Genomic DNA, 25,079 nt, shown 5'->3' with positions numbered 1-25,079 from the left:
CTTTTTCTAACACATTTGTATTTGACAAGTAAATTTCTAAACTCCCTGGAAAACATTGTTCAGGCACAGGCAAAAACAAGGTGAAGATATCAGGTTTTGGATTAATTTACAATTTAAAAGTATGTGTTTTGATATTTGTTGTTGGGCGGTTTAAATGTATGCTTGAACCCCTAATCTATGACTATGCTGATTCCTTGACCATATAAAGAATATTACAATGTGCTTTCATGACCTACTTTACCCCATATCTCCTGTCAATCCAGATTCCTGTTTCCGCCCTCCTTGTGGTGCTGTTGAGTGAATGTGTACAAGTGAATTTGTTCTTCTCCAATGACATCCTGACTGGGTTATTTATGGGCTATTGTCAGCCAGGCAGCGTCTTCTATTAGGTAGAGCTGCCGAGGGGCCACCACCTCCTTATTCAACCCGGGCCCAATGATGTTTGGGCTGAGTGAACCTAGTATGAAGCTCTGTGCCCGTCATCCATCTTGTTGAAGCAGGTCTCCAAGGGATCCCTTGAATGTGAGCCTCAGCTGTATTTGGACTTGAATGTTGTCTTGCTCTCCTGATGTGTAATAAGCTTGAGAAAGCCCATATAGCATCACTTACACTTTCCTTCTCATCCTTTTATCGTTTATAAACGGGACAAAATGGGTAATGGATGGTGTGGAAGTTTATATATGTAAAATCTGAAATGTAATGTTGTGGTGCATTCATTTTTAAAACAAGTTATTCTAATTAAATCATAACTATTACTTAGCTGGATTTTTTTATATAATGTATAAATATTACAGAGGATATTTTATCATCAGCAAATTACTGTGGGAGTGTGTAAGATGACTTTTTAATTAATTTGTAGAAGTCATAAGCCTTTGGCTTTAAATATTTTCCCAATCCTTCAAAGGTACTGTTTTTATGTAGCCACTTGAAAAAAAATGGGGTATTAATTTAAACTGTAAGCCTATGGTTTGGACATGGTTAAACAATAGATTTTACTTTGTGAACAAACTATGTAGAAACGCCAGTGTTTCCAAATTTTCATAAACCGTCACAATTCTTTTTAACCATACTTCCAAAATTCAATTCAAAGTGTTCCTGCATGACAGGTGTCCATTCACCTCTGTGTAAGGTTAATGAGAAGCACCCAAAGTCTGTGCAGATTTGCAAGGGAGCCCCATTGATCTCGACCCAGTCAAAGTAGGATCTCAGAGATAAAAAGGAGTGAACGAGAGGGGAACTGATTCCCTGTCAGCCACAAGTCAGCAAAGGGCAATTCTAGCCCGCAGGCCGTCTTTGAAAAACTGAAGGGCAAGCATGGTGGATTAAGCCACTGTGTGGGAAGGAGAGAGAGATAGAGGCAGTCACACTTCTAGTGTTATTGTTCTAACACAGAGCACATGGGCTGACAGTTTGCCCTTTTTAAAAATTTGCGAGCCTGGCACTGTCTGAGGAGATAACCTATTGAGTCAAAAGTTTATGACCTGCATAGGTGAGAGTGGTGGTCTTTATACACTATGAAAAAAAAAGTACCAACCACTGACTTGGATTGTACATTCTGACTAAAGGTGAACTTGTGCAGAAAATAAACAAATCTGAAATTTCATACTGCATCTATACAGGGGAGAAATTCAACCCAAGTAGTATGGTTAAAACAAAGCACCCTACAAAAGGACCACACAAATACGGTTACAGTAAATGAGGCTCACTGGCCAATTCTTTTTGAAGAGTGAATCGTGAGAGAAAGTGAAATGAAAAAGAAGAAAGGTGTTTTTCTGGAACTATTAATCTCCACACTGAAAATAAGGAAGGGCAGCCAATAGAAAATCCCAAAAACTCAGAAGTTCAAAGAACTGAAGGACGAAACGCTTCTACATTAGGGTGGTGGGGGGTGCTGAAGCCTATCCCACCTGACTCCGGGCCAGAGGCAGGGGACACCCTGAATCAGTGGCCAGCCAATCGCAGGGCACAAGCAGACGGGCAACCACACAACTCCACACAGGTGGACCGACCTGGACTCAAACCCATGACCTCAGAGCTCTGAGTCCAACGGCTAACCACTCAGCCCACAGGGTCGCTCTAATTTGAATTCTTTGCACGGAATTACAACAAGCTGAAATATTTTTGTACTTAAAGTCTGCCCTTCAGTGTGCAATTTTAAACACTGCAGATTGCCCACACATATGTACATTAAAATTAGATAACTTGAGTTCCATTTTTTTTGACAAGCCTGTGGATCAATGCTATATTTTTCTCTCAAACATATACCTGCACCATCTGTAATGCCAGTAATATGTGAGTTTAAAGGCATTGGACATATTGAATGTGTCACAGTGATAATATTCATGAGTCAGTGTGTCTGAGTAGAGCGCTAAACTTGGTATGAGCAAAAAGTACTGTGCATTAAGCAGTCAAACATTTGCATTGTTACACCGCAACAACAGAAGGAGCAGGCAGATATGCAACTGAGCACCTTTCAAAATAATCTTTGTTTTGCTCTCCAGAAGATGGGCTACAAGGCTCTGTGACAGGGAGGGAGAGAACAAGGCACGCAGAAAGAGGATTCTCAAAAGGAAGGAAGGTGACAGTAGGAAAGGAGAAAGGGGGGAAAAGGCAAGGGGAGTAAAGAAAAAGAAAGGTTAGAGGGAGAAATGAGAATAAAAGAACATTCATTATAAATTCACTGAATCGACAAGCTGTCACAGTTGTGCCGGCCCTGAAGAACACAAAGCTGTGCTGCACTACTCTCTGCTACCCCAATGTTAAATCTTTCATTTAGTCGTATGTACTGTATGAAGTATGTAACCTGATTGTGCTCCCCAGTAAACGAATGGCCCGTAATAATATGAATTCCTCTCGTAATTTTGTTTTCGTCTCACCCTCCCTCTTCTCACTGTACCAGCTCAACACTTCTAGACTGTCACTGAAATATGAGCTGCCTGTAGCATATTGATCGTAAGATCCCAAGATGGAAAGATCACATCGCATCCTTGTTTTGCTGCAGAGACACTGTCAATGGCTTCTATGTTTGCTATTGATTCCTCTGATCAATTTCGCTGTGATGCAAACAATCAGATTGTGTGCGGTTGCTGTTTTACATAAAACAGAGTAGCTCAGTAGAACCATGAGCTGTAGAAAGGTCGCTCCTTCACCTGTTTCTTTAAAGACCCCATGCCATTAAATACAAAAAGTTCTCACTGTGTGTGCATAATAAAGCTCAAGATTAAAAGCATACATCAGTAAGGCAAAAGTGTAATGTTTTAACATGAGTATGCAGGATCTCAGGTTCCATTTAGAACTCATCCAGGTGAAAAGAAAGTTGCCCTTCGAGCCTTTAGAACAGTTAAGATCGGCAAACTACGGCCCGCGGGCCACATATGGCCCGCTAGGCCTTTTAATCGGGCCCGCCGACGTTGTCCAAAAAAAATGAGCATCCAGACAAATTAATTCCTATTAGTAGTGAGCTTCTACTACATGAGTCATGAAGTGATCATGTGTACAGTATGCAAGTCAAATGAAGTTAGAATTGTCAGAAAGGTTCTGGTAGTCGAAAAAGAACTACATATTTGAGGACTTTGGTGTACAAAAGATCTATGGTGCACTATGAATAATTTTTCCTATGCTACAAGGTCAGTGGAGAAGTAGTTTCATTTTTGCTGCCAGCCACTCTTTATAGTATAAATCAATACCACCGGTTCCCTGTTTCAGTTGAAATGAGAACTGTTGAGTGGTTTTTGTGACAAAAACATAGATTAATACAGAAAATCGATTTAGGCCATGCACTTCTAATAGAAAACAAGGAGTACTATGGTATCCCCTTGTATGTGTGCTTTTTAACATGGATGTCCATACATGCACTACCTCCTTGGAGACATCTACCCCTAACCTTCTCTGTGGTTCAATGAAGACCACCGAGCTCCATCACCGTAAAATATGCACAAACATGTTCGGCAATCTTGTCCTATCTATCTGAATGTGGCACCAAATAGAAGTATGGATCTGTTCTCATACGCTCTGTGACACAGTGACATTTGATTTCATGAGCAGATATACTAGCCCCAATGCATTTCCAATGTTACCCGTTGATTCCTACTGACGCTTTTAGTCACAGGGGAACTCCTGACAAATTGTTAACATATAAGTGAAAAAGGTTTAACACTGCTGGGAATAACTTTCTGGTGTGACTGACTAACGCACAAGAATAGTGGGCTGCATTGCCTCCTCTTTTGCATCAGGAAAACTTAATGCGAGTCAAACGGTAATAGAAATCAACTTCTAGCAATAACAATGTCTTCTTTCTGCAAAGGATGACCTTTCAAATAGCAAAGCATGAGCAGAGAAGGAAGATCAAATCTTGAAAATGTAAATAAAATCTGATTTCTAACTCTGTTTTACTATAGGGTCACAGTGTCACCCAGTGGCAGGAATGTTACACCACATTAGTAATATTATTTTAAAAAAAAAATATATATATATATATATATATATATATATATATATATATATATATATATATATATATATATATATATATATATATATATATATATATATATATATATATATATATATATATATATATATATATATATATATATATATATATATATATATATATATATATATATATATATATATATATATATATATATATATATATATAGTGTTAGATAATTCACACAATTTAATAATCAGCCTGTGCTTCTGGGTTGAATGTAAATGAGACAGCTTTTGAAAATCTGAATGTACAACTCCATTAGTCCTGCTTGCATAATTGATATTTTTAACATTCATCAACTGTCAGGTAACACCTATGGTCATATTCTTTTTCAGGGTATGGGAGAATGCTATGCATAAAGAAGAGAACCTTTGAGGACTGGCATACTTTATTGTGTGGTAATAACCAATTAATGTGCTAATGTTTCCACATTTCATCTGTGCAATAATTGCTGCCATCAATATTATTACAGTCATGTTTCTCTCATAGCTTGCAACCTCGTAGGAGTAATGATTAATAAAGGATCACAGTGAAAAGAAAAATGCAATACAATGACTTTGAATCAGACCTATATTCAGTATTGCAAACTAAAATCGTGGACATTATTAGCTAAGATGAACCCTTCCTTGACAACAACTTGTAAGATCGACTTGTCTTCTAGGCCAATGATGTGCTTTTATTAGGGATCTTTGTTTTTCCAATGTGTTTCAGAATGATTGGTGAACGGTGTAATGTGTACCCAATGTGGCACTATAAAAACAAATTGAAGAATGAAATAACAGACAACAAATGCCTGCTATTAAATTGATCAAATACTAATGTTTCTTGCAAAAACATTGATGTTTTTGCGACTTACATAAATTGCAATTGTTATTATGGCTTTCTTTGCTTCTTCAACCGGTTATTAAAATGGAATTCAATACTACACTTGACAGAACCGGACCTCAGTTTACTTGGAAATGTGCCACATCATTTTACCATTTATACTAAATAAATGAGTCATTAAGCAGCCTTGTAATACAACTTTTAAATATGAATGCACCGAAATCACTTCAGTCTGTAAGGCCACCACACGACACCTGAAATTGTAGAGTGAAAAAACAGGTGATTTTCACTTTAATAATAATAACAACATCTATGCAAATTATTGAACAACAAATATTCAGCATATACATCATTATATAATATTTGTTCAAGTGCTCGCCGGCTCTGCGCATAGGTGGTTAATACATTGGCCTCACAGTTCACAGGTCCTGGGCTCGATCCCAGATCGGCCCTCCTGTGTAGAGTTTCCATGTTATCATTGGGCTTGCGTGGGTTTTCTGAAGGTACTCCAGTTTCCTCCCACATCCTAGATGATGCATGGAAAGATGATTAGACACTAAATTGCCCCTAGGTATGAGTGTGAGACTGAATGGTTGTGTCTCCTCGTACCCTGCGATTGGCTGGCCACCAATTAAGGGTGTCGTTCCGCACGGTCAGCTGGAATAGGCTCCAGCACCCTCCGCGAACCTTGTGAGGATAAGCAATTAAGAAATTGAATGAACATCAAGTGCTTGCTTATGAGTTGAAGCAAAAATACAATGTCATTCGCTCTTCTTCACGCCAAGCCAATAGGGGCAATAGTGAGTTGCGGTGCCTGTGTTCTGTCAGTCTTCAGGTCAGCCATCTGGCGCAGTCAGCTAGCTCCAGCAGGATTTGGGAAAATGGAGGCTTGACCGAAGAATGAACGAGGGCACGTCATCTGCAACTCTGTCGTGTAGGTGGGTAAAACATTGCGTGCTCTTTCATTTGTCGAACTTATTTTAATACTATAGAATGCATTCGATTCTGTAACTGATCTAGTATTTGCAGATTGTTTTTCCTCCCTCCCTCCCCTTCAGTTGACGCCAATTGCAGCAACGCAATAACAAGGTTGCGCGTCTTAAACCAAAATAGGATTTCATCACCAAATACCAATCTGTAATACGTGTAGATGTTGCACATTTTGTCTCTCCTATGGGATGCGTATGTGCAGTTGTGCATCCAAGTGGCTCATATCCCAAATTAGGGACTTAGTAGCTTGGTAGTTAAAGCTCGTGGTGAGCTATCGCTTTCCAGCCGAAAGCTGGTCCAAATAAATGTCGGTGAAATGCAACATTTGCATGCTGCAAAACAGACAATGTGTATATATACATTTTCTACTTCGATTAACACGTGGTGATCTATCACTTAGCATGTCAAAAGCACCAGGTTCGCGTTTCTTTATATTTCGCGGTACATACTCACTATAGCGTGAGCTAACACTGTTAGCAACCGAGGCTTTGCGGCCATTTCAGGTTGATACGAAACAACTCACGAGGCGGTTTATCCAATACTTGGGAAATCTTGCATTCCACTTATAATAACAAAAATCGGAATTTTCCGTAATATTTATTCACCCGATTCTAAATTAAAAACCTCCGAATATTGTTTTCGTGCCTGTGTGTAGTCCCCTCAAGCATAACACAACATTGGCAGCTAAAAGCGCGGCTGCTAACCATGTTCTTTGACATCTTTACGCGTTAATAAGTCGTCATCACCGCATTTTCCTGGTGATCCGTGATTATGACGAATATGATTCATATCGTCTATTCGTAGAGGCCTGGCCGCCCATTTTGGTAATAACACGTTTAGTCACGTGGCACAGCACGGGCCACTGGTGCCAGTTCGGTGGTGTCCATCAATTCCGCCAGTGTTTTCTAGTAGAGGAAACTAGACCATGAGTTAATTTTCCTCTTTCTCCCCTAACAAACATAATAATATAAAACACTTGAGAAAGTACTTTAATTGGATCGGGTTAGAAATGCATTCACGTTTCAGATTCGGGCAGTTTGACATTCTTTCACGTTGTAAACAATGTATAACTGATCTTTGGGGTGCACTTTTAAAATGTTAAAAATCTGTCCTCACAAGGTAAAGAGTGCTTTTATCCTAAAATGCATTTTTTTCCCTTGTCAGATCTTCAAATCCTGATGATTGTTGTGAAGTTTTTGTTTTGTTGAGGAATTACAGGTACATTTTCAATCATTTTTTGTTTCCAAAACATGTATATTTACATTTATACAATTCTATGTAGGAGTGATGTTTTTCTCAGTGAGTGAATGACTCGGATTTAAACAAACTAAAGTGCAAGAAATATATTTATCCAACTTTTCTGATTCTGATGGGTCACCGGGGTGCTAGAGTCTACCCGAGCCAACTTTAGGCAGTAGGTGGGGGACACCCTGAATTGGTTGCTAGTTACATGCTGTTTGTTCATCAAACTTTAGTTATCTTGCGTTTGTTGTTGTGTGTGAATTCCAACGGACCGCAAAAAATAAACCGTTTAAATTAGAGTCCTTTCACATAAGCCGAAACAGCGTATGGATATTGCCCAGGACAGAGGAAGCCTTGATAAGCGTGCATTTTTAAACATTTTTGGTACTACTGTATTTGACAAGTGAAATTAAACATGCCATTTTCAGGAGGAAGGGGGAATGGGTTGTAATTGCTGACTGCTAAAACTAACTTAAGTGAACGCGGACGTTCTTTTTTCCGTTTGGGTACCGCAACTTGGCATCGAAAGACTTTGATACGCGGTACTACTGATGCACTTTCCTTGGTGCCCTAAAGAAAGCGTTTAGTGCTCAGCCCTACTCATATTCCCTGGCTATTAAACACGGCATGGTTTCAAGTTAAATCGTTTGATTAGCATGAAGCAGATTTCAATTCTTTTCTGATGCGTAGGGATATGGTCTACCTGGCTTGCACTTCGTTAGTGACTGTCTTGTGCTCTTCTCCTAACTAGTGATTCAGTTTCAAAGTAGTGATTGACTCCACCCATGGAGGAGAATGTGAGCCCTGAGCTCTATGAGCCAGAACAGAGCCAAGGCCAAATGGATAGCCGCTCTCAAGGTACCTTGAATGAGCTTATTTTTATCCTTATTGAAGGCTGGACCCTCATATGCACTGGGCAATAGTGTGGTGTGATGTTATATAATTCTTAAGCAACTAGGAACTCAAGAAAAGAATCTAGCCGAGCACACCAAGTTTACCAAACTTAATGGTAAAGACACCTAGTAGTTGCTTCTTTAATCACCTCCGAAGCGGCCGTTATTCCTCTTGTTAATGCTACCCTAGCCTTCTGTGATCTGTGTACAGGTGATGGAGAAGTGCAGCCTAATGAGCAAAGTTCCCCAACAGAAAGTGAAAAGGTGGCTGAGAAGACACTAGAAAACTTAGACAAATCTTCAAAACCCAACTGTGAGGTGAAGAAAACGTGGTCGTTCCGCAAGTCTACTGTTGCTAAAAGAGAAATGCCAGTGGAGGCAGCAACCGACCAACCTGAGAGCCGCTACCCTGTGCGCCGTAGTGGCAGACAGTCGAAGCGCACTGACAAATTGGAGGAATTTCTCTCCACTACTAAAAGAGTGCTAAGAAAAAGTGCTCCCCCGACCCTTGAAAGCGGAGATCCTCCTTCACAAACCCCAACTGATGCAGAAACTGCCTCTGAGGCCAGCTTTGATGGCAACGCAGACACAAAATCTGATGACAAGCCTGAGTCCTCTGAGAGAAGAACTAGAAGTAGCACGAGAGAACAGACTCTAAGATCTACTAGGCTTGGCAAGTGGACGCGCCAGAAAGACAGGTCTGCAGTCAAAGATGAAGAAAGCTCTGAGAATGAGGACAGCGAAGATGAAGAGTCAGATAGAAAAGATTCAGTGAGAACAGGCAAAGGGTCTGTTGCTGTCACCAAAAGGGAGGATGGAAACACCAGTAAGGAACAGCATCAGTCTGACTCCAGTGTAGAGAATAAAGACAGCGAAAACCAGGAAGATGTCGAACTAGCTGCTCAAGAGGACAGCAAAGATGAGGAAGACACCACGGAAAATACTGGATTGATGGTAAAACGTGGCCCAATAAGAACCTACATAAATAAAAAAAGGGTCGTAAAAGGAAGCAGCTCTGTCAAGACATCCAATCCTGCGCCAAATGTTGGCAAGAAAAACAAGCCACAGGAAGAGCAGGACAGTGATGAAGAGGATGATTCTTCCTCCTCATCTTCATCATCCAGTGATTCCGATGAAGGATATGACCCCAATGCTCTTTATTGCATCTGTCGACAGAAACACAACAAAAGGTTTGTTTCAAATGCTTCATTGGGGGGTTCACGGTTCTCGCTTTCTAAATGTAAATATATAGGTTTTTCTGTAGAAATGAATAAAGTCCATATGTAAATAATAGCTCTGTGAAAGAAACTTCACATGAAAGGTGGACTGACATCAGCAATTTAGTTAGCTTATTGTTGCATACTAATAACGTTTTATGGCTTTTCTAATACAGCGGAAATCCCATGTTGGTGGGTGGCATTCACAAATACCCCATTTACATTTTCTATTTGGGATGGGAACGTCAATTAGAAAGGGCAAGTTTTAATTCATGGGTTTTTTTCTATTTGTAGTCTAGTTGTGCCTAGTAAATGTCCATTGTATGTTCTGCTTTTTTCCCCTCATAAAGCAGATGAGGACACATCTGATTATCTTTTCAAAATGTGATGTGTAAAGTTAAAAAACATAAAAAATGAGTATGATTTTTGACAAAACATTAGCAGCCAATTCAGATTTTTCTGTGGGATAACTTTATTATAATTTAAAATGATTTGATAGTCAACTGTCTTGTTTGTGAAGTGTGATGTCTTGTGGAGGGTCTTGCTCACGATGATGTCACACCCTATATATGTAAAAGTCTAATTAGCCATATAAGCAAATAACTAAATGTTTGCGTCACAATGTTTTTATACTTGACAGAAATAAGCCACTTATTTCATCACACTATAGTAAAAGGCACTTTGAATCTTCAAACTCCTGACGTCACACTGCACGTCAGGATCTGAGACACTTTAATGAAGGGAACTTATGGTAAAAAGTATTGTAAATATGCTTCAAGGAGCTAACAAGCCTATCCAATTAGTGTTTCTAGACTTAAACTGGGCTGTAATAATTAAATTGTAGGATAAATAGTAACATTTTTTTATGAATGGACAATAACAAAGCTATCAGAGGGCAGTGACAATTATAGCATGACTAGTTTGCCATCACAAGTGTTCTTGCTCACTAGGTTCATGATCTGCTGCGACCGCTGCGAGGAGTGGTTCCATGGAGACTGCGTGGGCATCACAGAGGCTCGGGGGCGTCTGATGGAGAGAAATGGAGAGGATTATGTCTGCCCCAACTGCACAGCTAAAAAAAGCCAGGTGATCCGGCCAGCCACTTCTATGCTGTCACTGAGCACGGACATGAAAACCAGAGGTAGTGCTGTACCTTCAATGTCTGCCGCAATTGCCAACTCGGGCCCGATGGCGGGTTCAGCGACTGCAGCGCAACCACACTCGTCATCGTCTGGGAGTGACGACAAATTATCGGATGACGTCGGCATCAAAGGCAGGATTGAGAAAGCCACAAATCCTACAGGAAAAAAGAAGATAAAAATCTTTCAGCCGGTAGGTCATGCCAAATCAGAATTTCTTTTACTTACCTGTAAATTTGATTTTTCCCCTTTTTAATATTCATGTTGCATGCTTGCAATACATTGAAGATCAGTCGCATGAATAACTGACCTAGTGAAAACTTCCCATAATGAATCGTAATGAATGTGTGAATTGACCTTGAAAATGCGTGTCACTTCTTAAACCACCTCCTCAACGTTAGCGATTGTGCACTGGTTTGAAGCAGACAGTCCAGCAGCCAACGCCACCGCACGGTGTCCAGAAGAGGGCGCCGGTGTCAGAAAAGACAGCGGGCCACAAGCCAAAGGCAAAAACAGCACATGGGATGGAACAAGAGAAGGTGGCTTCAAACGTGGAGGTGAACACGACTGGTCAGGCAGGAGAGGGTGGAGTGTCGGTGAGAACAGAGGATGTTTCATTCCCAAAATGCATCGGTCCCGGCTGCGACAACAACGCTCAACCAGACTCCGTGTACTGTGGAAATGACTGCATCCTGAGACACGCTGCTGCTGCCATGAAGTCATTTACTGAAGTCAAAGAGCCGAAGGGCAATGATCAGAAACCAACCTCTGCATCAAAGGTAATTTGGACTAACTTAAAATTGTGAAGACATGCTGTACAAGTTATTATGTTGAAGTTATTAACACATATATACGGGTCTTTGGCAAAATTTCAAGCATATACACTCACTTTATGATGCCCAATGGTTGACTGGCCTTGAAAAAGTTATCACTCCTCTCCCATAGTTTGACAGGGTGCTTTCGACATATATTTATACACGTGAACTACAAAGCTAGCCGTATCCACGTAGGGCTTTAAGCAAAAAATGATTTCAGTTTTGTATCACGAGTCTTTGTTGTTTCTGTTTTGGGATTGTTTCAAATTGGCTTGATACACTTTGTGATGAAGAATGCTTTGATCCTGAAAAACATTTTGTTGCAAATAACAAAGCCATTATTCAGTTTTCACACTGCCTATTGATGGTGTTATGCTGCTCTGTTGGTCAATGTCCACCTTTTCATCTACTTCATATGTGGGGCCTTCTTCTTTCTTTATAAGGACTTCTACCGTAATGAAAGGGATACCCAAAGCAAAATAATCAATACCATTTGCCTTTATCATCCACACGTGTAGCATGTTTCACCATTATTAGGGACTGGTGACTCACTTTTTGCTCTTCTCTATTCATCTAAAAAGAGTTATCATACTATGCACTTTAAATGGAAATAAGGACAGTCACATTGATCTTAAAATAGTTTTTTTTTTTTTTGGCCCATTCAACCTCAATGGGTTTAACATATTCAATGTGATATACCAGCCGGTACTCAAGATCTCAACTTACATACATTTGTTGGGGGTTTAACACAGTTGCCGGTGTGACAGATCTTCACATAAATAAAGCGCCTGCATTTGCTTGCTGACAAGTCCAAGGGGTGGTCTGCAGGGATCAGCTCCATTTTGCTGGTGTTTGAAATCATGACCAAATAAATCGAATACTAATTAACCCACATACAAAAGTAGCTTTTTGCTGACAAGTGTGACATCATGCATGCTGTCATCTTTGATACACCGCTGCAAGGAGGCTTAAAATCTACAGCTCCATCTATTACTGTTTCGATTAGAGTATGTTTTGAGGTTTAATTGGTTATAATTTTAATGATGCACACATTGAAGCTGTAAAGAGTGACATCGTGTGCGCTGTCACCTTTGATACAGTAGCGAAAAGAGACTTTAAATCTATCCTTTGAGCTAACCCTGAAAGGGGACAAAAAGATGCCCATTGTTTGCAATGCTGTGCTCATTGAGGGTCCCGTAGCCAATCCACATGATTGCACATCAGTGTGTGGTAGAGAAAGCTGCTTTAGTGTAGAATACATGAGATTTATATCATGAAAAAAAGCAGAATTACATGATGCAATGTTCTTGTGTAGGCCTGTTCCTTCTGGGTGCTGTTACTAAACTGCCCTAATTTGCATCTCTTTGGTCCGTTCAGAGGGGAGAGGTCACCCGGACCAAGGCCCAAAAGGAGAGCAAGGGGGATTCGGGGAGCGACGGGGATGACAACAATGTTCCTGATGAGGATGATGAAGATGCACACGCCGTGGAAGATCCGCCACCGCCTACCACTGCGTCCTGGTGCAGCGACCATAATTACATTGCAGTACCACCAGAAAAGACTACATCCATATCAGCCACAGTGTTAAACAAAAAGTGTATGTATCTCTTTGTGGGTCTTTTTGTTAACATAGTTAATGATTTTTCAAGTAGTTTGTTCTTTCATGCTAGTGTAACCTAAAACAGCACATGATTCCCTGCTAGTGTAACCTAAAACAGAACATGAGAATATTTCTGTTGTTAATCATGACTTGTTAAAGTGTGATTTGGATGACTGCCTTGGGATGAAATAGTGGCAGCTGCTTGGAACGGTAAGTGACTTTTTGGAGATTGTCAAGCGTTCAAAGAGAACAAAAGGACAGATCTGCAACATCAGGTCCATTGGAAAAGATGTAAAGGTTATAGATAGCTGGCAGCATTGTCTAAGGGAGGCCAAGGTTTGGAAAATTGAGCCCTCGTATTCAGGGGACTTAAGAATAGGAATAGGCTACTGCATACACATAACAGGCAGTGACCATTATTCTGCTCAATTTGCCCTTTCGAATTTTTCAGATGAGTTCAACTGAGTGTTAACGGTGCGGTTTGGGCACCTCAAAATCATTTGCTGTCACTTTCAGGAAAAGCTTAAAAGCGGGTAGCCCAGTGTTTCAAATTAAGATGCTAAGTTTGTTAATTCAGATTCTGTCTGAGTGGGACATTTGAAAGGACCACTTGCTTTGTGAGTCTTCATGGGTTCATCACCTCAACAAATAATTTCAACATCAGGTACGTCTTAGAACCTGTTGTTACCCCCCCTTTGAACCAATCCGTTTTGATGCAGTTACCTGTTTAGAATAACATTCAACAAAGTTGAATCACTGTCCCCGACCGAGGTTACAATGGTGACCTTATATTTTTTTCAACTCAAATACATTGCATCAATTATAGTAAGAAACTTGTCTTAAAATAAAAAGTTGATGTGACAGATTTTTGGGATCTTTCATTGAGTTTCTGAGCAGTGTTGGCTTGCAATCGGCTATCCCAAAGTTAAAAGATCTGAGCATTAACACCTGGTTGAGAATACACGAGGTGGAGATTGTGCAGATGATGTCCAAGATGGCAAGCAGCTGAAACGGAAACATCCCAGATCCTTCCTAGTTCCTATCCAGGGTGGTGAAGAGAGGCTGGAGAGAAGTATAGAGAAGATTGGAGCTTATCTGCAGGAGAGATTTCTACCAAGAGCACCCCTCTTCCCACCCTATTATCTACACTGATTTCTGGCATAATGAGTGACTGCTTACACCTCAGTGTTGTGTTCATATTTCGGATGACACAAAAGACATGGCAGGCCATTTAACTGGTGCATGTTGATTTTGTGCAGTTTTGACGATGCTCAATTGGTTCCATTATATGAGTTAGTTCTGGACATGTCGCGTGTATAAGAAAATACTAGCGATTTGCTATGCATTTAAGGGCGCTCAGTGACAGCACAAGGTTTAAGTGTCAGACCATGTTATTGCCATCATGTGGGTTTCTAATATTACTTATAATCTGCTGACACATGATTGGGGAATGTTTTGTTTTTGCTTGCCATTGTTGATGTAATGGATTTTTGTGTGGCCGAGTTTTTTCAAGGTTTGGCCCTTTGCAAGGTCGCCCCCTCAACCCTCCCTCCTTTTTTGAACGTATTGGCCTTGTATATCAACTCATTACACATCATCTGGACCGGTGTAGCTTTGTCAGTAATGCAGAACTATAGTAATTGTTTCTACTGATAGGTATTATTGATGACTTATGACAAGTTCAGGCAAAACTTGATTAGGACAAGCGTTTCATGAGATTTAAATTGGTTAGGTCATTTTTAGATCTCTCAATCATTAGTTTGGAAACAAATGTGCTCTATATAACCATGTTACATTATAAAACTGCACTTATTTAAACTATTGAAAGATGCAAATATGGGTTGAATTGCTATCTGCAAAGTAACTGTATGACACTGTAGTGACCATTGACTATTCATACTGTGATTGGTAGCTTTTAAGGTGTTTAGTATTTTTTCTTTCTTTTTTTTTTGTGCAGCGCCACCCAAAGAAGACAAACAGACAAATAAGCCTGTCCCATCTCATGGGAAACCTCCCAGTGATTCCAAGACTCCTGCCAAAGGGAAGAAGGCCATGGCAACTCGGGCATCATCCAAGGTGTTGCCAAAGGGCAAGAAGCCAGCCCCTCAATCGGGGAGCTCCAAGGCACCCAAGAGGCCGGCAACTCCTCCCAGTAAATCTGCAGGGAAGTCCAAGAAAGCTCGAACGACAACCACTGCTGCCCCGCCCTCTACTCCATCTCCTTACCCTCAAGGCCCAATCCATGTGACAGGAGCGCTGAGAGTCACAAAGACTAACTTCACCATTCCAAAGAAGCAGCCTCAACAAAAAGACTCGCCACCCCGCCATCAGTCTTCATCATCCAAGAGAGTCTCCTCATCTCCCGTTACTTCAGCTCCCCCCAGTCATTCTTCTCCAAGGCCTCACCATTCAGGTTCTTCGTCGGCCTCTGCATCCCCTGTACCGGCGCCTCCAAACCACCAGATGAGACAAAACATCCGTCGATCTCTGACAGATATTCTATACAAGAGGTAAGATTCTTTATTAATGGTCATTATTTCATCAGAACACTAATGTTGTATCTCTCTGCCAGGGTGAGTGACAGTGATGATCTGAAAATGACGGAGAGTGAGGTTGCCCGGCTTGCAGTTGCCATTGAAAAGGAGATGTTTAACCTCTGCCTAAGCACTGATAGCAAGTACAAAAACAAGTATCGGTCACTCATGTTCAACCTGAAGGACCCCAAAAACAAAGTAAGTCAATATGATTGTAAAATGTCTCTCATTCAAAAGAAATACATGTATTTTAATTCAGAAAGGAGAAGAGGATAAATGACTTTACTGTATTTCAGGGCCTATTCTACAAAGTGATTGGAGGAGATGTTTCCCCTTTCCGACTGGTAAGGCTGAGTGCTGAAGAAATGATTTCCAAGGGGATGTCAGATTGGAAGAAGTCTGACCCATCCCAGGTAAACCGTCAAACCACAAGTTTCAAGTCAACTACTATTTTAAATGATAATGATGACTTTTCACATTGCATTTGATATCCTCAGTCATCAAGTGGAAGGTCCCATTCAGGTCATTCCAAACAGAGCAGTAGGCACAACTCTCATAGCATGGATGTGGAGGATGCCCCGCCCCCATCAGATACAGATGTATGTATCTCTGCCACAGCCTCCTCTTCTCGCATGGCTTCTGCTGTAGTAGTAAGTGATGGCTGTCTTCTGCTTTCGCCCTTTTTTCTTCACCTGTGCAAATTAATACGCTATCCTTGTACCATGGTGGTCTTTCATGGGCTTTTGGTTTTTCTCTTATTCTTTTTCTATTCAAAAAGCAGTCCACCTACTCATACCTATTCTACAATCAATTGTGGTTGTCTGGAAAGTCGTTGTTCTTTGTAGGATTTTACATTAACCTTTTGTATTCCCTCAGGACCAAGAGGAGACCAGTCTCGCTACGTCAGCTGCGCCTCAGCCGTCTGCTGTGGATGGTAGCAGCAGTATGCCAGATGTTTTCAGTAGCATGCTTAAAGACACCACACCGGAGCACAGAACTCATTTGTTTGACCTCAACTGTAAAATATGCACAGGTAAATGAGGCATGGTTAGGGGGAATATATCTTGGTATTCAAGGCCTTAGTTTACCATGTTGTTCCTTAATAAATGTAGCATTTACCATATTTCCGCACCATAAAGCACACCTTCAATGAAGGTGTGCGAAGGGAATTATATACAATGATTAACTTATATTGATCTATATATAGGGTGCACTGTCGGTCTTTTAGTTGCGCCTTATAGTGCGGAAAATACGGCCTTGTATAAAAGATCACATTGTCTATGAATAGGCCTTGTTTTTCATTTTTAAGTGTTTTTGTAAGGTATCAGCACCACTGTCTTTCCATCTAATGGCTCTAACCTATTTTTTCATTTAGGTCAAAAGACAGAAGATGAGCTTGACCCTAAGAAAACTAAGCCCACAAAGAAATTTGATGCATCCAGACAAGAAATGCATGCTCCCAGTGCTGTCAGTCAACAGCACCAGCAGCAATTCCCTCCACCTTACCAGCCTGGGATGGAACCAGTACTTATAGAATCACAGATACAACCTTTCCAAGAAGATCCTACCAATCTAGTCCTACCTGTGCTGACACCCCAGGCTATTGCCCCCACTGTTTCTTCTGTCAGCATCACACGGCGTGACCCACGCATGGCCAGACACGGCTCTGCCGTCAACATCCCTTACTGTGCTCCAGACAAACCAACAAGCAACATTTCAGAATCTCTCCCAGTTCCCATCATTGATCCTATGGATCTTGTCACCAAGGCACTCCTTCCTTTGCCTCCTGCTCCTCCACCCCCATTAGCCTTGTCCAAGCCTTCTAAAACAAGGTAGTCACTCTCAAGACAATTCATCAAGCTAAACCAATTTTACAATGTTTTTCCACATTTGGACATTATTTAGAATCTTAATTTTCATTGTTTGAAGTCATAGATGGTATTTTTTATTTATTTTCTATTTTCTGAACTGCTTTACCCTCATTAGGATCACGGGGGGTGCTGGAGCCTATCCCAGCCGATCGCAGGGGACGAGCAGACAGAAAACCATTCACCTCTCCCACGCATATCTAGTGGCAATTTAGAATGTCCAATCAGCCTACTTTGCATGTCTTTGGAATATGGAAGGAAACCCACACAGTTAGAGCGACCTGAATTAGATGGTAAATTGTGCCGATATATATATTTTTTATAATGGTATTGTTTCTTTTTTTTTCAGTACCTCTGAGTCTCCTCCAGAGGGAGAGACCGCTATCTTCCTCCATGGTCAAGAAAAGATTTGGAAAGGGTTCATCAACATGCAGTCTGTGGCCAAATTTGTAACCAAAGCTTACCTGGTTTCGGGATCCTTTGAGTTTCTTAAGGAGGCAAGTAAAATGATATGTCATCTTGTTTGTTTGAGTGTGTGTATGTGTGTCTGTCTGTCTGTATGTTTTAAGTCTAGTTGTATAACAGCTCTGTGCTCAATTTCTTGCAGGATCTGCCAGACACTATTCATGTTGGTGGACGCATCTCTCCAAGCACAGTGTGGGACTATGTTGGGAAGTTGAAAACGTCATTATCCAAGGTTGGCTTGTAAAAAGGTTTTCAGTAACGAGAAAAAAATAAAGCTTTTATTTAATGATTTGCATTGACCTTGCTATCTTTTGTAATCCTAGGAGCTGTGCTTGATCAGATTCCAGCCAGCTACAGAGGAAGAAGAAGTGGCATATGTGTCACTCTTCTGTTACTTCAGCAGCAGAAAGAGATTCGGTGTGGTCGCTAACAGCAACCGACGTATCAAAGATCTCTATCTAATTCCTTTGAGTTCCAAGGACCCACTGCCCTCCAAACTCTTACCATTTGATGGACCAGGTATGCTTTTTGCGGTTAGATTACCAACTGAAGAAGTAGCAGTATTCGTTCCCTTAGCTTCCTATTTGTGGCCTCTGAACTATTGCTTTATTCAAAATGAACAAGGAATGTGACAATGCCACATTACATAGTAAATCCAATAGTTAAGTTTGATCACATTCATCTTCCTTCCTGAGCTATTGTGACACTAATTTCAGTCTACAGCAGAGGGTAGTATTGGACAAAAGTGTATCCCCCAAAATGAATGATAATGTTTGATATTCCATAATCCAAATGCTATATGGAAGTATGAATGGTAACAAATAATTGATTATTGGACGGAAAAAAAAAATGTTTTTGTTTCTAGCCAATTCAAGTCTATATGACCATTTGTATATTTGTTAATCAAGTGATCCATTTATGTGGCTTATTTGTGGTGGCTGGAGAATTTAATAGTATTTGGTATGCAGTCTGTTCTATCTAAGTTAGTTGTAAGTTATTTTGTCCATTGGATGCATCTTTAGTGTTTTGTGTTAACATAAGTTGATAAGGTTCTGGATTGGGATACCTGTAAACAGACTTACACTAACTAATTTATAATGATGTATCTAAGCCATACATTGTCATTCTCTTTCTCAATGCTCTCATTACAACAGTATACATACTTTTACCTTGTGAATGAAAAGTGAAATCGTACATCTCTAGGTCTACCTGACTGTTGTTTGATGGACAATTGAGAGCAGCCATGTGTTTGTTTCTAAATTTCTTGTTTATTCTGCAGGACTTGAGCCAGCGCGGCCCAACCTCCTTCTGGGTCTCTTGATCTGCCAGAAGGACAGAAAGCGTGCAGGAATTCCATTGGAAACTGATGAGAAACGGCCTAAGATACAAATTAAAGAAATTGAAGATACCCCTCCTAAGCTACCGGCATCAGTCAAAGTGGAGCGAAGCACACGGCAAAGTTTGGAAATTCCCTTCAGTACTACTCCCCCGGGGTCACCTCCTAGCAGCTCCTCTGAAACGCCAAGCGTTTCTCTGGTCACCTCATCTGTCTTTTCTTTGTTGCCATCTGTGAAAGCACCTCCCACGTCCTCCGTCATTGGTGTGGAATCCCCATCCTCATCCAGCTCTATGCCTGCATCTGCAGCTCCTGCCACTCCTCTTCAGACCATACTCAACACTCTATTTGGGAAGAAAAAGCATGATTCAGAACCTTCTAGTTGTAACTCTCCCTCTGAACAAATCGTGGAACCAGCCAAACCACGCTCTACATTGCTAGATCCAATTGTCCAGCAGTTTGCACAAATTTCAAAAGATAAACAACTGGAAGAGGATGAAGATGACCGACCGTATGACCCAGAGGAAGAATATGACCCAAGTAGGGGTTATGGTTTGCCTAATAAACCAGTTGAAATAGTAAATAAACTGGATATTGTACCAAATGAAATTGATGATATCGCATATGATCCTGAAGATGATTCAATATTTGACGAAGTCAAGACAATTGTATCAGATGAAACAGGAAAGCCTTCATTTGAAAAAATTCCCAATGCCGATAAAATATTGGTCGCCCAGGAAGAAATTAACACATACCAGAAACTAGAAGAGGATATTCCAGCCACTGAATCATCTAGTGCCTCACAAACATCTCTAAACCTTGTGTGCAGCAGTGAGTTACTTCAGCTTGGCAAAAAAGTAGAAGAGCTAGTGAATCCGTCATTGGCTGCACCCTCAATAAACCAAAAGAGAGATCCTCGGCAGAACCGTGAATCTCCGCCAGTTGCAGAAACAACTGCTGAAGCCCTCTGCAAAGATGAGTTGCCCTCAGATCAGATCTCAGAACAATATTCTCCTTCACAACCATCAGAAGAAACTATCATTTTGCCTCCTGTTGCTGAGCATGTAGATTCCTCAGAAGACTCAGAGACATCAATACCTATGGAGCTAGAAAAATCTGACACATTGCCTTTCATGGACATTGATAAGGAAGAAGTGTCAATTCCTTTATTAGGAGAAACATTAGAACCTGATATGGACTTTAGCTATCTTGAAGAAAAAGAAGAGAAATTGGAAAAAGATCCACCTGAAACGGCTCGAGATGAAATAGAGACAGACAAGTACAGTATTTGGCCAAATGCCGCAAGTATTTTAAAAACTAATGCGGATTCAGAACATGATGACAATAGCCAAGACAAAACAAAATTTAGCTCCTTCACTGAATCGCCAAGCTCCTCAATTACTTCCACAATCCCAGTTCTGACCCCAAGTGTAGCTAAGATTGACACTCATTCCTATCATCCACGACACCGCATATTAACATCTGACTTTAACAATGAGTATAGAAGGCCAACTGACATTCCTTCAGCATCAGACTTTGAAAATGATTATAGACGGCCAACTGAAAGGCATTTATCATCTGACTTTGACAATGAGTATAGACGGCCAACTGACATTCCTCCACCATCTGACTATGACAATGAGTACAGACGGCCAACTGACATTCCCATAACATCGGACTATGAGAATAAATATAGACGGCCAACTGACATTCCCCCACCATCAGACTTTGAGAATAAATATAGACGGCCAACTGACATTCCCCCACCATCAAACTTTCTCCCACATCAACCAATACATGGACAGAATCCCATGATGAGGCCTCCACCCATGTCGATACCACCACCCATGCAAGGTCTTCCTTCAATGTCAGTGCAACAATCTATGCAAGGACCCCCTCCAGCCATCCATCATCCTCGCACTGTGCTTGGTCCACCAATTCAATCTGATAACACCAGTCAGTATGGGCAACCTCCAAATCCATTCCCTCCCTATCAAAACCAGTGGACACGTACACAACTGCCACCACCACCACCGCCCCCGCAGCAGCGGCCACTCTCAAGACCACCAACCCAGAATCTTATACCAACCACAGGACCACCTCCCCCACCACGATACCCACCAATCGCCCAGAGAGGTCCTCCCCCTCAAATGTTTGATCCTCAGCGTACTGGACAACAAGGACCGCCTCCAGGCTTCCCCCCACCTCCTACTTTTGATGTACCGAATCAGCTGCCGCCTCCACGATTTACCGGTCCGCCTCCACCATTTAATTTCCCTGCAAACAGAGGTCCTCCTCCACCTTTTACAGCACCGCCACCAGGACATTTTGATGGCAGGCCTCCTCCTCTGTCCCACTTTTCCAGACCAAGGGGTCCCATACCATCTCAGTATGGTGATCGTTCCAATCAAAGTGCAATCCGTGTTCTAGAGCCAAGCCGTAGCCCAAGAGATCAGTATAATAAAGATAGCCACCCATTCAAACATGTGGACCAACATCAAAATACTCCTCAGAATATTTTCAAAGACAACCAGCCTGCAGTTTACAGGACGCTTCCACCTAGCCAGTACGATGAATCAAGAGGGCCACCTTTGGAGATGAGTGGACAACACTTCAATTTTGGGGTTCCAAGGCCCCACTCGCCACCACATCGAGGAGCTTTGAAAGAGCACCCAGCTCTGTCTCCTCTACAACAGGAGAAAAGAGCACTGCATGATCAGTCTCAGCCTTTCGCTGGATCTGAACGTTACCGCTTTGATAGGTTTACAGATGACGTGAGACCGCTTCATCAAAGCACACTTCTACCGAGCCCCGCAGATGCTTCTGCTGGTCCTCCGAAACGCATGGGGGAGCACAGTCCGGATTCACGGCGAGAAGACTACTGGCGTAGACATTCCCCCGAAGCCATGAGGAGAAGCAGCACCACTCGAGAAGGCTCAGAACCGCAAAGTACAGAACTCTTCAGTCTCTTTGACGTAGGGCTCAGAGAACAGGTTCCTAGCTCTTCATCATTGTTAGAGGAAAGACTCAAGGAACTCGCCGTTGAAAGCGGAAGAGACAGAGACCGGGAGAGCCCTCCTTCTCTAAGATCCATCTGGGAGAGGAGTCAGAGCAAGCGGTGGAGCAGAGAAAGAGAGTGGGACAGAAGTAGGGAGAGAGATATCGATAGCCGAGAACGGGAGCGCAGCAAAGGAAAGGAGAGCGAAAAACACAATGAGGCAGAGGTTGAGCAAAACAGAGATCAAGACACAGATAAGAGAAGAGACCGTGACAGGGAAAGGGAAAAAGACAAAGACAGACCCAGGGACACTGACAGAAGGGATTTTGACCGTGAAAGGGCGAGAATCCGTGACAAAGAGCGAGAACGAGAACGAGACAAAAGACACGAGCGGTCCCGGAGTAGAGACCGTGATAGGGATCGAGGTAAAGACAAAAGTAAAGACAGAGACAAAGAAAGAGAGAGTGACAGAGACAAGGACAGGGAGAGAGACAGAGAAAGGGAGACTGACAGAGACAAAGACAGGGAGAGAGACAGAGACAGAGAAAGGGAGAGTGACAGAGACAGAGAAAGGGAGAGTGACAGAGACAAAGAAAGGGAGAGAGACAGAGACAAAAATGGAGATCGCGAGAAAGACCGGGAAAGGGACCGAGAAAAAGACCATGACAAAGATAAAACCAGAGACAGGGATAGAGGCAGAGACAAGGATAGGGATGGAGACAAAGATAGAGAAAGAAATAAAGACCCTGATAGGGAAAGAGTAGAAAAAGATAGAGATGGAGAGAAAGATAGAGACAGAGATAAAGACCGTGACCGAGACAGAGAGAAAGACAAAGACAGAGCCCGTGACAGAGACCGAGAGAAAGACAGAGATCGAGAGAAAGACAGAGACCGAGAGAAAGACAGAGACCGTGAGAAAGACAGAGACCGTGAGAAAGACAGAGACCGTGAGAAAGACAGAGACCGTGAGAAAGACAGAGACCGTGAGAGAGACAGAGACCGTGACAGAGACAGAGAAAAAGACAGAGACCGTGAAAAAGACAGAGAGCGTGAGAGAGACAAAGACCGCGAAAGAGACAGAGACCGTGAGAGAGACAGAGACCGTGACAGAGACAGAGACCGTGAGAGAGACAGAGACCGAGAGCGAGACAGAGACCGGGACCGAGACAGAGCCCGAGAGAAGGACAGGGATAGAGATAAAGACAGAGACCGAGACCAAGATAGAGATAAAGACAGAGACCGAGACCAAGATAAAGACCGTGGCCGAGACCGGCAAGAATCAAGCAAAACTAGAGAAAGGAAAGAAGACAAAAATAATAAAAATGAAAAATCAAAGACAAAAGAAAAGACTGCCGAAAATGATAAAAAATCGTCCTAGTCTGTTTCATGGAGACATCATTTAAAAACACTGAAAATCTGTGTGATTATTGACATGTATTTTATTTCTATAGGTTCCAGCGTTTGTATTTTCTGTCTTAAGTTGTTCAGCATATTTTGCAAAATATAACTGAAGGACATTTAAGTAAGTTACATTATGTGTTTGAGGTTTGGGTTATAGCTGCTACAGCGTTAAACCCAGATTAAGAAAGAACCGCGTCCAATCACAACACGTGTAAATATAAATGTATTTGTGTACATACTGATGTTTTTAATACTTTTCTAAGTAGACAAAATAAAAGCCATATACTCTGAATGGATTGTTGAAAATTAAACTGCTCAGCAGTGTTATTGGACAGCTTCAGAAAAGGTTCAATCAACATTGCAGTACCTAATCATTTGTTTCAACTCAATTAAACATTGTTGCTCACATTATGGATTGGACTGACATTTTTTACCTATTGATTCTTACCAAAAAATATCCGGACAATTTAAATGGTCCAACCCAGAGGAAAGCCACGCAGGCCCGGGGAGAACATGCAAACTCCTGACCTGGATTTAGTGAACCACTAGCTCCACTGGGGCACCCATAATTAAACATGTTCCTAGATAAAGGATGCTCGACTATAATACAGCAATTTGTTGTAACAATACACGGTATGAAAGCCTGGACTTCAGATTGTAGTTGAAATTGATCCCAAGATGCCTCACATTTGACAAAATCCAATGATTGAGTGAAAAGTAGCATTTTTTCTTCCAAATCTCAACTTGGATATAAAATATGGTTGTGACCTTCTGCAAATGTTAAAGCAAATAAAACACCAAGATACATAATTTAAGTATCACCACTATTCATTTTCGCTCGAACAAACTTCAATTTTGTTGACAACAAATAACCACTTTGTGTGAATAATGACAGTCTTTATATACACCGTAATTACCTAGTCTTATCTTATATGTTTGCAGTGCCTTATTTTCCCACCAATTGGATAGATGAGGGTCTTGACTCGAGCTTGTGGACATCCTGCTCTTAATGTCTTCCTGTGGAAGATAAACACATGAGCTGTCCTACAGAACCAATAATGAATATATATCTATATACACAGTAATATATGAGAACACCAGAAGTTTTGATCATCAAAACCCACAAATTTCCATGTCATGCGTTACCACAAATGCTCTTAATCAGGGCCTCCCGACAGTGCAGTGGTTCTTCTGTCTGACTTTGATGCGAGCAGTTTGTGTTCGATTCCCACTCGGTGGAAGTGTGATTGTGAGAGTGAGT

General features: G+C 41.5%; 1 protein-coding gene and 1 long non-coding RNA gene across 9 annotated transcripts; one reads left to right on the top strand and one right to left on the bottom strand.

The window, feature by feature from the left end:
- Positions 1-5,345: 5,345 nt before the first annotated feature.
- LOC144202619 (uncharacterized) lies at positions 5,346-10,720 on the bottom strand. Of its 2 annotated transcripts, XR_013327525.1 has the most exons (4): positions 10,610-10,720; positions 6,078-9,611; positions 5,930-6,007; positions 5,346-5,846 (listed from the first exon to the last, which is right to left on the bottom strand). It is a non-coding gene; the product is annotated as an uncharacterized LOC144202619 (long non-coding RNA). The 2 variants fall into 2 exon arrangements; XR_013327524.1 differs by having other exon boundaries at positions 5,930-9,611.
- Positions 6,107-24,226, top strand: LOC144202618 (uncharacterized). 7 transcript variants are annotated; one of them, XM_077725466.1, is made up of 17 exons: positions 6,107-6,258; positions 7,475-7,528; positions 8,304-8,410; positions 8,657-9,635; positions 10,613-10,994; positions 11,224-11,580; positions 12,994-13,213; positions 15,174-15,726; positions 15,789-15,948; positions 16,047-16,163; positions 16,248-16,400; positions 16,627-16,783; positions 17,126-17,582; positions 17,968-18,115; positions 18,226-18,315; positions 18,407-18,602; positions 19,363-24,226. In XM_077725466.1, the coding sequence occupies exons 3-17, from the start codon at positions 8,338-8,340 to the stop codon at positions 23,793-23,795; spliced, it is 8,475 nt and encodes a 2,824-aa protein (XP_077581592.1). In that variant the 5' UTR covers positions 6,107-6,258; positions 7,475-7,528; positions 8,304-8,337; the 3' UTR covers positions 23,796-24,226. The 7 variants fall into 7 exon arrangements, with proteins under 7 accessions (XP_077581592.1, XP_077581594.1, XP_077581589.1 ...); XM_077725468.1 differs by having other exon boundaries at positions 11,203-11,580; positions 16,248-16,349; XM_077725463.1 differs by having other exon boundaries at positions 11,203-11,580.
- The last annotated feature ends 853 nt before the right edge of the window (positions 24,227-25,079 follow it).

The sequence above is a fragment of the Stigmatopora nigra genome, chromosome 10 (genome assembly GCF_051989575.1).
Source record: "Stigmatopora nigra isolate UIUO_SnigA chromosome 10, RoL_Snig_1.1, whole genome shotgun sequence".
Lineage (NCBI taxonomy): Eukaryota > Metazoa > Chordata > Actinopteri > Syngnathiformes > Syngnathidae > Stigmatopora > Stigmatopora nigra.
The sequence above is the reverse complement of the archived record's forward strand: the minus strand, read 5'-3'. Positions and strand labels throughout refer to the sequence as shown.